The 13,250-nt window shown below is 37.1% G+C and overlaps 1 protein-coding gene across 6 annotated transcripts in view; it reads right to left on the bottom strand.

Moving 5' to 3' along the window:
- bbc (choline/ethanolaminephosphotransferase 1 bbc) overlaps positions 1 to 13,250 on the bottom strand; it is an 88,861-nt gene that overhangs the window by 24,072 nt on the left and 51,539 nt on the right. For 4 of the 6 annotated variants that reach the window (XM_068364696.1, XM_068364699.1, XM_068364694.1 and 1 more), the window contains exons 7-8: positions 6,995 to 7,153; positions 3,445 to 3,570 (exon numbers count right to left, since the gene is read on the bottom strand). In XM_068364696.1, coding sequence (XP_068220797.1) covers positions 3,445 to 3,570; positions 6,995 to 7,153 — 285 coding nt within the window. Of the gene's footprint in view, positions 1 to 3,444; positions 3,571 to 6,994; positions 7,154 to 12,192; positions 12,325 to 13,250 lie in introns of all 6 variants that reach the window. The other 2 variants (XM_068364698.1, XM_068364700.1) reach the window with 1 other exon arrangement.

Consider the following 13,250-nt stretch of genomic DNA (forward strand, 5'->3'; position numbering starts at 1 on the left):
AGCAGCATGTGTAGGTGAATGATCGCGTGAAAGGGTGCGATGGTGATCAGCATCTGCAGGAGGGCGATCGTTCAGGGTGGTGCGATGAGGAGCAGCATGCGTAAGCGGGCAATCGTTCAGGGTTGTGCGATGGCAAGCAGCATGCGCAGGTGAATGATCGCGTGAAAGGGTGCGATGGTGATCAGCATCCGCAAGAGGGCGATCGTTCAGGGTTGTGCGATGAGGAGCAGCATGCGTAAGCGGGCAATCGTTCAGGGTTGTGCGATGGCGAGCAGCATGCGCAGGTGAATGATCGCGTGAAAGGGTGCGATGGTGATCAGCATCTGCAGGAGGGCGATCGTTCAGGGTGGTGCGATGAGGAGCAGCATGCGTAAGCGGGCAATCGTTCAGGGTTGTGCGATGGCGCGCAGTTGAGGGTCGCGCGATGGCGATCAGCATCCGCAGTTGAGGGTCGCGCGATGGCGATCAGCATCCGCAGTTGAGGGTCACGCGATGGCGATCAGCATCCGCAGTTGAGGGTCGCGCGATGGCGATCAGCATCTGCAGTTGAGGGTCGCGCGATGGCGATCAGCATCCGCAGTTGAGGGTCGCGCGATGGCGATCAGCATCCGCAGTTGAGGGTCGCGCGATGGCGATCAGCATCTGCAGTTGAGGGTCGCGCGATGGCGATCAGCATCCGCAGTTGAGCTAGTAGCTGGCGAACCATGTTCCTTCAGAAGTGTTGGAGAACGTTGGCGTGCCAGCTGTAACACACGTGGGCGATCCGGAGATCGCTGGCGAGCTGATGATCGCTGACGAGCTGACGATCGCTGGCGAGCTGATGATCGCTGACGAGCTGATGATCGCTGACGAGCTGATGATCGCTGACGAGCAGAAGGCTACGCGTGGAAGCCTGCGTAAAGAAGAGTCCTTGACCCCGACCTGAACCGAAGTTCTAGATCGCGAGGGCGAACGTGGGCGCACAGGGCACGTAACAGGAACCGCAGGGAAGATCATCTTGAAAGCGCTGACGAACAGGAGAGCGCTGACGAACAGAAGGGCGCGCAGGGAAACCCTGACACGCAAGGGAAGAACCCCCGTGGGGGCAACCCTTTGCCCCGAAGGGATCGTTGTCCGCCGGGAGACTGATGTCCGTCGGAAGACCGCTGTCCGTCGGGAAGACCGTTGTCCGTCGGGAAGACCGTTGCCCGTCGGAAGACGAGATTAGACTGCTGTCCATCTGCACCAAGACGGAAGATCGAGAAAAAGAAGTTGTAGGCTGCAAACGGAGATTCAAAAAGGCGCCTCAAGCACCCTTATAGGGAGATGAGAGGCCCTTACGACGAGGCGGACGGAGGGCCTTACGGCGAGGGAGGCCAACAGCAACAGCAACAGAAGAAACCTCCGAAGAGGAGTCTCTATGAGTGTACTCTCTCGCGAACGAAAGAGAAACACTTCGTGGAAGAGACTGGTCAGCCAGTGACCTAAAAGGGGCAATCCTCCGAAGAGGAGCTCCTGCAGTTGCCCAGCCCCTTGAGCGAAACTGCAGGTGCGACCGCTCAGCACCAAGAGCATAGTCGCACGAAAAAAAGGCAAGAGAAGAACCCCCCATAAGAGGAAAAGCTCAAGCCTGGACAGGAAAAAAACTTCCCTCGGAAGGAAAGTTATCCGCCCAAGGAGGCAAGCCTCCTGACTGTTCTAAAATGAACTGGAGAGCTGTCCGTCGACACGGGAGTACTACCAGTAGAAGGAGACACGCCCCTGACGACAATACAAGGGGGGAGGCAGCAACAGCCGAATCCCCAGGACTCAACCAGACAGCTCACACCGTTGCTATATTACAGAAACGAACTAGATCGGTAACTGTAAAAAAATAAAACAAATAATATTAGTACACATTCATTCCCCCGGGAAGGCTCCGAAGAGGAATCCCGAGGAAAAGGAACAAGAATTACACAACAGGCACGTGCCCTCACAACCACTCTCGCGGAAGGAGAGCTGTAACCAAAACAGAATTATAACAATTATAATTATGTAACTATGTAATTATGTAATTTAAAAATGAATGAACACTAAAGAAAAAAAAACGAAAACCCCGAAAGGAATCGTTCTACAAGCTGAAAAATTAACAACTACAATTAGATTCATAAACTAATTGAGACAAAATGTACGGCGTAGCAACCCCACCCACACGGGAAGGAAGCTACAAGGGCGTAGTAAAACATAGTAAAAGGGTGAACGACCTCAAGAGAGAGAGAGAGAGAAAGACCGAAGTCAAACTCGATCGCAACCCATAAAATTAGGCCGTGGTGGCCTAACTGCCGAGGCCTCCACGTAGATATCGTACACTACACACACACATCTGAAAAGGAAACTTACTTATTTCTATACTCAAATATATATACAAACATGAAAACATGTTTACATATATATTGAGTAAAAGAAAAGTAAGCGAATAAGTAAAGACAAAACAGACAATGGCTGCCAAGCGAGGACCAAGACAGAGAGACGTCTGTCACAGTCCGAGCCAAAAGTGAAAGTGAGTATTCACCTGTGTGTGAGGGGGAGGAGGGGTAGCTAGCTACCACTCCCCTACCCCCCCGCTAACTAGCGCGGGGGTAATACACCCTCGTTAAATTCTAATGGCTCGCCATTTCAGCTACGCTAAAAGTAATAACCCTTTGTAAATAGCGTGGTTTGTATTTCGGTTACGGAACAAATTAATTTTAATAAGTTTATAAAAAAAGTAAGTTAATCGAAGAGGCCTATAAAAGGCGGAGAGATATAAAATAAATCTATAACAAAACTAAGAAAGAGAGTCTATACTCTCTTAGACACCAACACTTCCGTCTAAGGGAAGGGTCGGCCATTGAAAGGTGAAAGAGAGTTCATACTCTCTTCGTCACCATAAAAATTAAATTAATTCCAAACACTAGCTAAGCTAACATAGAAGTTTCCAGTATAGCGAATAGCTGCAAATTTAGAGAAATACTTCACCAAACCGTGAACAATACTCCAAAATCATAAGCGTATCCAAGAACGTCTAGCCGGAAGCACGACAGAGGAAAAAGTGAGGTGGCGACAACAACAAGTACTGTAGTACCTGGCCACAGGTGGCGCTTGTGAGTACACCCCCTTCTAGTATAGTGATAGCTGGCGTATCCCTCCCGTAGAATTCTGTCGGGCAACGGAGTTGACAGCTACATGATTATCGGGTAAGTTTAATATTGAAAATTGAGTCTTTGTTTACATAGAGTTTGGTATCTGGCCGACAGTTGGCGCTGATGAGCACACCCGCAACCTGTATAGCGATCGCTAGCGAGTTTTTTTGTACAGTTTTTTGTCTGTCGAGCAACAGAGTTGCAGCTATATATTCACCGGCTAAGTTAAATATTTAAAACAAAAGAATATTTCATGCTAACTAGAAGAATCAATAGAAAAAACTTTGGATCACAATATACTTACACAAACTATGTAGAGTAAATAGTTTTCATTGATTGGACAATTAAAATACTGGTTTAGGAAGAGGAGAGCTGGGCCTATTAACGAAGCATCACTATAAGCCATTTCGCTTTTAGTCATGTGGGCAACCTGCAGATGAAAAAGTAATAACATTTGACTTTTGTTATGGTCTGCATTTGGGGATAAATCATAGTAATCAACAAATTCTCAAGAGATAGTAAACCTTTAAACCTTGCATGAAGCAAATATAGTTCGTTTAATCAAAATAAAAAAGTGTAAAGTTTGATAACGAAACAAGACAAATTATGAAATCCCATTTTGATTAAAGAATGAACTTTGGGGAGAAGCAGATGAAAATCTACTAAAACCAGTTAATTTATTTCTTCATTATCCATTAAAGTAATGCAAGTACTGTACATATCCAAGCTTTGAATTTAAGGAATATATGGATTTAATTTAATTTCAATGCTTCTTAAACATACACCACTTTTCTACACTCATGCATAACCCTTTGATAGGAATGATAAGCCTCCACAAGAATTTAAAACTTTCATGGAGTATTGTGTGGCTCCTGTATACAGTAGTAATAAATGTTCCTAGCAGTATTCTTTCATCCCAGAATCCATACTTTCTATTATTCAGTATGCATCTGTTCCCTTCAATTGTCTGCTTGGTTGTCAAACTTCTTAACCCACTCCTCAGTAAAACTTTCCTCTCTCAATCAAGAAAAAATCCTTCAAACAAACCCTTTAAGTTTAGAAACGCAATGCAGTGGTCTAGTTCAATTAATTCTTAGCAATAAGTGATGATGAAATGTGCTTATGAGTAAAGATAATTCTTAAAAGAAAGGCAAATCCTTATCTGCTGTATGAGATCTGGTATAGCCTGGCCGACAATTGGAGACAATAATTACAACCGCCAAACGTTTGGTGTGATATATGAGGTTGAAGAGATTCCGGCATTCTTTCAAAATTACCAACCATACAGTTTAAAAAGTTAAGCTGTTCAGACCCAAGTTTCCCTTTTAATTCTACTAAGTCAAACACTTCTACATCATAGGAGCTATTGTACTAATATTAAATTGTCTCTTATTTATTTCCTTTTAACCTGAAAACTTACCATCAGGATGAAACTGTTCTTTTGTATTAGGGTCAACAGTTTCTCTAGTTAGGTCTATTTCACTATTCTTTATAGACTAGAGATCTCAGCATCCTAGACTAGAGATCTCAGCATCCTAAATCTAAATAACTTATCTAAGTAAAAAAAAAGGGGACAGCTGACATTAACTTATGCCTTTAAGCTTTAGCAAGATCGCTGACTAACAAAAACTAATTTTTCTCACATCTTAACATTGCAATTACAATAAACTTGGCTGGTGTGGTCTAAATTTATTTCATATCATCTTTGATCTTAATTTATATTCCAAGTCAACTACGGGATTAAATATATAGTAAAATTTATTGTAGAAGCCACAAACTAATTCATTTCAAGGGCCTTATTCAAACCTTATGCTATACCCTTGAACTCTTTATGCATGAAGAAAATCTATCATGCACTACCAGTGACTTGCAGGTTTAATTAATAAATCTAGGTAGTTTTCGACATCTGAACCTACTTTTACCCACAAAAAAACACCTGTATGATAAATTCTAGACCCTCTCGTATTTAAAGGATGGGAACTAACCAAAAGGGAACCGGACAACAGAATGATTTTATTAACCTTTTGCACAGCCGCTTCAATTCTTGTTTTCATATCAGAAGGATATTTAGATTGAAAAACAATAAGCGAGGAAGACATTAAAGCAGACACCGTAATCCTATTAATTATTTTTGAAAAGTAGATTCCTGAATAACATTATCAGATAGATTCATGTATTCATCTGAACTTTTATCTTGTTTATTATCTATTTAATCATTACTGGAATTAAAAAATCCCTTTTTGTTTTTGAATTTCCAAGGGTTATGTTAGGCATAGCTGAACTACCTATGATGCATAATCATGAATGTAAAGTACTTAAACCATCCTACTTTCCCTATAAAAAAGTATCTGATAGACCAACTCATGCTTTGAAGTAAGTAAATTGACCATAGGGACTAATGTACTGTTGTGAAATTGTCCCTCAAGTACTTCACATTACCTCTCAGAACTTATCTGTAGGATACTGATGTCCAGCAGTTTTGTTCAATAATTTTTTACCCTGAATCTACTTTTCTGCCTGTTCCAAGCTCTTAAGAAAGCCTTTCTAAAAGCTTCTACTGAATAGTGAGAAATTCTTCCAAAAGGGGTTAGCATTAAACATATTGTCTGAAACAAGAAACAGCTCTGGAGTTGCTGGCTGGCAAGGCCTGTTCACAATAAAGAACAGTGGTGGTAGAACCAGGAATATGCACTGCATAGGACTGAGATAACCTGGTCCACTGGGGAAGATTTAAGCTTATGTGTAGCATTTTAAATCTGAACGACTTTTGGTGCTAATAAAAGAGGAAGATATTCAAACTTTCTTTCAATATCTAATATGCTACTCAATTCAGCCCTTAAGACACTTTCTCTATAGGCCCAAATGCTTCTACATTCTATCTGCCTAAACCACTGACCTGGTCTATGTTCACAGATGTAACCTGCAGGGACAAAAGTCTAATCCACCAAAACCAACACTTTTCCTCCTATCTTTAGTTTACTTTCACTACCTTTTCTCACAGAATCAATTATCTTTAGCTAAGAAGCATTCACTCTTCATATAAAGGTCACCACTTGCTACAGTGAACTAGTAAATAAAGAACGCCACTAGCTACACTGAACTAGTAAAGAAAATGCGAATACAGTAATCGGTAATCAACAAACATCATAGGAGGCTCTAATTTTGTGGATATTAGCTTCTTTACTTTAAAATATACAAAAATCCTTAAACAGAAAAAGCTAGCTTGGAGGCGCTGTGAAACTGACCAAACTTGGTCAGGCCATGAAAATGAATGAGAAACCGAAATGGAGGCAGCGGTTAGAACCCATAGTTCAGACTAGCGAGCCCCCACAGCATCTTTCCAGTGGGAACAAATAGTAGTAGTGTACTGTACATTTTCACAAAAGGTTTATTTTGAATTTTTTACTATGGCTCAACTATTCACACAAAAGGTAAATAGCAAATTGACTTCAGGGAAGCTAAATTGAAAAAAAAACTTATTTTCATGTCGCAAAACACAAGCCTTGTAATATTAGTAATGTGACCCACAGCCAAGAATCAATATAATATGAGTTATGTCAAAATGATGATAATACAGTACTACAGCATGCTCTAATCAATGTACAAGGGTTGGCTCAACAAACAGCACATCAATAAAGTATCATAAAACAGAATGCTATTTATGATACAGTTACACAAAAGGTAAACAAACACAATACTGGCCTCTGAAAAGACTCTACAGTAGTACTGCAATAAGTTTAATGAATATAATGTAATAAGCACATGAGAATGAATACCTTTTTTAATGTTTAGTCTGAAGTATTTTTTATAAATAACGTATTAAAATGAATAAATATCTCTTCATCATAACTTACCACTAGCCTGTTTGTAACCCTTGCAGACACACACCCAAAGGTCAAAAGGTATATGGTTGGATTTTGTAAATAAATGTCATATGGGCTCTTCCAGGCTATGAGAACTGACGGAACTAAAATGAAGAGTAAGGGCACTACTGGAGACAGAACACTTGTACCCTAGAAACAAGAAAATAATCATTAACCTGCACTTCAATCTTAATATGGTTATTTAATCTTAATTTCTAAATTGTTTCAAATTCATCATTAAAATTGAAAGCATAGCAATGAAAAATTACATTAATTAAGTTTACTGATAAAAAAGGGCTTCAATTACTTGAATATGACTTTCATTTAAAATCTAAATTGCTTAATATATTTCATTATTACTAGACATGAATATATATAAAAGTGATAATAATCTAATTGTTTATCCAAACTCAATTTGCAGGTTCTACAGTGAACAGACCATCAAAATTGGATACTTATTGCTGGATTTGTTAAACAGGTTACCAGTTAATTCTTTAGACTAATCTTTTCTCAAAAGAAATAAAAACTGAAGCAAACCATAGCATGAGAAAATGGATATTCAGGTTGAAATATAAAAATGAAGAAAGCAATCCTGCTGGGGAAGACAGATCTACAAGGAGCATTTGGTATCATAGCGTGTTCATTGCAACTGGTAACCCCTTTGGGGTGGTGACAATGCATCCAATTCTCAAACCTTTCTCTGTGGTCATACAATGTCTCTCCGTAGTAAAGCATAAAAAATGCCAGTAGCATAAGGGGAGTTTGAGAAGACAGATCCCATTAATGGGGATGTTTGCAACATTCAAGAGTTTGGACTAAGGTAACTTCATTGTCCATAGTTGGTGAGAGAGGCTGGTCATAGTCTGGACAATAGTAAGTAGAAAACATGTAGTTCATTACACACACACTATCAGAGTTACAAATTTATCCATTAGTTTTGAATAATATGTACGGAGATTATTACTAGAATTCTACATAACCCACCTTAATCATTTGTTTTAGATATGCACATTCTATTCTGTAAAAGCTTACTATCCAAGTTGCCATATCTAGGGCTTTTTTGTATGTTCCCAAACAAATGTTAGTTCATTATAAATAATAATAATGAAAATATCAGTAGCAGTAATAATAAATTGAGTTTTAAAGGCTTGTCTATTTACTAAGCAATCTAGAATAACCTATATCACTCAACACTTAGGAACATGAATTTGATAATTGGTAACCAAAGTTGATGTCTAAATAACATGATGCAACTTTAGCCCAAAAGTCAAGATGCTAGGTATTACACCAATGTTGATAACTTTGCCAAGTAACATAGAGCCATTTACAGTCCACTCGGAGTAAGGACTCTTTTGCATGCCAAGTTCTTCTCTTATAGACAACTATAGTGCCCTGCAATGAATTGGCAAGCAACAATGCAATAAAATGGAGCGCCATTAGATTTAAGGTGTACAACTAAAGAAACACAGAAAACCAAACCTTTTTAAATGTGCACTTGGACTGAAAGGAAATTTAAATGCACTGTTAAAAGGCAGTTAGCTCATTTAACCATATTATACATATATTGCATTATCTCCATGCAACAAATTTAAATGACAGAAACTTCTATTATTCAAGATCAAGAGGCAATTACTGTGCATGGCCATAACAGCATACAACTCTTCACTTTCAACTAATTTTTAGGGCAACTTGTCAGGATTATCATTTGCACTTCTGTATCTCTCTCCCAGAAATTACATGACTTGCACTTTTCCATCATGATGGCATCATCGTTCCATTTTTGTTTTATAGCGTACACTTTACACATTTTCTTGCTTACTTGCATCTTTTGGAGCTAGCTCTTTGACTACCCATTTCCATTCATGTTTGCCATTCCATAACATATAATCTTGACTTTTGTAATTCTCAAGGGAGTTTCATCTACATCTCATCTTTTCTTTTCTATTGTCTCAAAAAATTTCATTTCATTTAATAGCATGATTCCTTCCTAGCTTTGCAATACATTTTTTTCTTTTGCCTTTTTAGATTTACCATACTTATTTATACACCGTTCTCTGTTTTTATGTCTCTGGCTTAACCTTTTTAAGGATCAAAAAGATATTTTATTTGCCTCATTAAAAATTTCATTCTTCAATCTATTGAAATAAACCAGAAAAGTATATGATGTTTTAGAATCTATATGACATCTTTTTGACTTGTGATTTTGTTGCACTTTTTTTATTTTGAATGAATGATTTCAATAATCTGTACTTTGAATCATGTTTTCCCACTTCAAATCGGGTTTACCGTGTTACTTTGTACAACAATAATCTTTTTTTAATATATTAATTCAAAATGCCTCAGTGCGTTTTAAGGACCCAGTAAAGTTTACAATGGGTTATAGTAAAACTAGGAGGTTAAAGACACCTAAGCTACGGAGTAACCGTATTATAACCTAAAATAAAAGTTTGACAATAAATGTGATATGAGCTCTTCCAGGCTATGAAAGCTGCTAAAACAGAGTACAGAAACCACTAAAGGCAGAACTAATATTCCCTAGAAACAAGTAAACAGTTATTGGTCTAAGCTTCCTGCTTGAAATGATGGTACTAGATACTACTTTTTGAAAGATTATACATCCATGAAAATTGAATCATTAATATAATAAGAGGGAAGAGCTGACCTATACTTAATTTAGAGACAAAACCCTTTGACATACTAAATATCTCTTAAAATAGTTACCAATGGGAGTAGTACCTCATAGAAACACTAAATGTAATTAAGTGAAATATCAATGGTTTTCTTACCATTAAAGTTATTTTTGCTTCAGCAGCCATCAAAATGAGGATATTGAGGCTATTTTAGCAAATAAATGGTAAAAATCTTCAAAAGACAAAAATGAGAATCCCCAATTGTTCACTTCCACTAAAAATACCATGATCTCAAAGGTATGTCCCTTAATGAAATACCAAATCAAGAATGAAATAGAAACTTATTCTTTAACCTTCTGGAGAACTCACTTTGGTAAAGAACAGAGGTAACTTGAATGGTATTTGGTATCTCTTTACAAGTCACCAAATCTTAAGCCTCAAGTCAGAGCCCATACTACCAGTGACCTATAACTGGCACCCAACATATCAATTCTGCATGGTCTGTTCATTGTCATAAGGTAAAATTAAGGAACATAAGAAAGGTAATGAGTAAAAGTAACACCCTCATACAATATACCTGTACACTATCACAATAAAAATCAAATAAAACTAGATGAAAAACTATTCACCCATCACATCAAGCCAAATAAACAGCAACTAAGCAAAAAACTTAACATTTAGTCAAATACTTTTACAAGCTACAGCAAACTACAAAATAACTAATTAGATATAGTAGCAGTAGAGTATACCAAGCAGAAAAAAAGAAGAAAAAAAAAAACAGCAACAGGCTAAAATACAGCATCAACATGCAATACAAGCACTTATACAAGATACATGAACCTACAACAGGGTGCAAAACTAAACATACAGAACATGCTTTATTGTACAACAAAAGCAAAAATCATTCAACCAATCTCCTACAACTCCACAACACACACAAACCTTTATTTTTCCCTTAATACTAAATGGCTTTTCAGAATGTATTGCCTTTCTGCAGGACTTCCTTAATTAATATTACTAGGCAATCTAAAATGGGAAAAATTAATACGAATCCTTTTTTGGTCAAGGGTCTGTTTAGCTTAAAATTTTTGATTTCAATATGACTTCTAAACTAAAGATGAAATAAAAAAAATCCGTTTCATAGATGCAAACAAATGTATCACGAAAACCTTTCCATGAGTTCCTGTATATTAGATAAAGTGTCCAGAATTCTAATTCACTGAAGGTGTACAAGTAAAAATAAAAGCTGTCCTATAGGAAAATATGTACTTGTATAAAATGATGACCATCTGTCCATGAAGTATGAATTAAGTGATTCAGTTAGTGATAGTGAATGGCGTTTAAGAGAGAGAACTTCAGATATTTTACCAGTTCCCATGGAGGGAGATTCTCCTTCCAAGCAGTAACCCCCTCCCCCTCTTCCTCTCTCATCTCCCTCATGCGAGCCGCGACTCTCAACAAAGGTAGAGTGCGAGTTCATTTTTCAATTATTTATTTTTCATTAAGAATCATTAATTCTTATTGATTTCTGATGTTACAAGTTATAATTTTGAACAATAACTACCATTTAAAAACGTTTAGAAAATATTGTATATGTAATATTTATGGACGTGTGGAACGCATCAATTGAATTTCTCTCATTTCTTATGGGAAAAACTACTTTAAGATATGAGCATTCGTGGGTGCTTGCTTGCTTGCTTCCAGAGCATATTAAACTCGTAACTGGAGGTACTACTGTAAGTACTTATTTGATTATATTTTCTCACTTAAAACCTGATTCTCATTTTCACCAGATATGATAAATGACCACATTGGTATTAATTACCTCATTGGGCTAAACCGTACTGTGTACACTATAAGCTACAATTTGAGCCAAATCCTTGTCACAATATACAAAGTAACTATCTTACAAAGCTGATCGTTAAATGTACTGTCAAGTCAAAATTAAATTAGCTTGAAAAAATTGTTAATTGAATGTCTTAAAAATGCAGTTAGTAAACTTTAACACCAGGATTCAGATATTTAATAGTTTTCCTAATTCTAATGATCCATAATGAACTGAATTTTCCCTTGATAAATGTACGGAAAACCTAAAAAGCATGGAGACTGTCATTCAAATTACATCCATTTACTTATGTAAAAGCTAGGCAGGAGTTGTTACCAGTTCATGCTGAAAACTTTGAAATGAAAATATAAATTTTCTGATCTTATCCAACTTACAAAAGCCTATTTTTATAAATAAAAAAATATTTACTTATCACAAAATCAAATACTCTTTAAAATAGCATTAATTATTTCAACTTCTAAATTATTTTGAGGATCTAAAGCCTACATGACAACAGAATGGGCGTTACCATAATAAAAATTAATACTAATGTCAAAATCTAAAATTGTTAGCTTCTTACAGCCAAAGATACCTCAAGTGTAATAAATACAGCGAGTAATATCTCTACTTAGTACAAATGGCAATTTTCCAAAACCATGTATAAGTGATAAAAAATCCAAAACGCTATAAGGTTGGTGCCTAAATTGTAAAATAATCTCCCCAAAAAGACTTACAGCTACAGTTGAACCATTCTTTCCAGCACCAGTGTATGGAATAGTATGCATGTATGAATATGCTAGGACAATTTGAAAGAACAATATGCAGTAGAGGATAACATATTTGATTGAGAGGCCAATCATAGGTAGCTGTGCAAAGAAAAAACAAAATATAAGTAAACCTTTACAGTAAACATAATTCATAATAATGGATCCACCATAAAAAAGATTTTTAGCTGCAGAAAAATCAATCATTTTTATACTCGCATAGCGTTTATATTGCTTCCTTCTCTAAGCTGGTTAAATGTCGATGTTTACCCAAACATCCAAATATTTCCCATTTTCTTTCACTGTAATAGTATTGCCTCTCTTGTGGAATATTAAGATTATATGGTGGTGTATTGTAATTTGAGTAACCTATCACTGCTTTGCATTTTTACTCTCGTAGTCGAAACCTTTTAACAGCATCTTGACAACACTACTCAATGGGAAGGCGTGCAGGATATGAACATCAAGTAAGTAAATAATTAATAAATTCTATTACAAAAATTCAGTTTATTTCTCTGAACCTCACAAGGCTTTCATATAGGTGAATCCTATACTCTGATGGAGGTGGATAATGAAGGAAAGAGATACGAAGAACTAACATCCTAGACTATAACCCTACACCAATTACCTGAGACTCGCCTTTGATTAAAACACGTTTAACATCAACAAACTGTGAGCTACTTAGTATCGATTAAAAATTTGCGAATCTAGATGGAGAAAAATGCTAATACTAAATACATGCCCATAAAGGAAAAAATGCAATATCACTAAAAAAAGGAATGTAACAACTAAGAATTCCTACTCAACTATTCTTTTCCATGCTTAATGCAAAAAACATTCTGTACATCTATAGTAAACAACAGAGTGCAATTTCTCATAGAGAAGCTTAATATCATAAGTTGAAACAAATCTAAGATGTTCAGCTACCACAGCAATCAATGCTCAGTAATACTTATAAGTGACATTGAATTGTCTGAAAAAAACCAACACGCATTTACCCATTACCGGAATCCTTACTGACAGGTACA

The sequence above is a fragment of the Palaemon carinicauda genome, chromosome 41, assembly GCF_036898095.1.
Source record: "Palaemon carinicauda isolate YSFRI2023 chromosome 41, ASM3689809v2, whole genome shotgun sequence".
In the NCBI taxonomy this organism is placed as follows: Eukaryota; Metazoa; Arthropoda; class Malacostraca; order Decapoda; family Palaemonidae; genus Palaemon; species Palaemon carinicauda.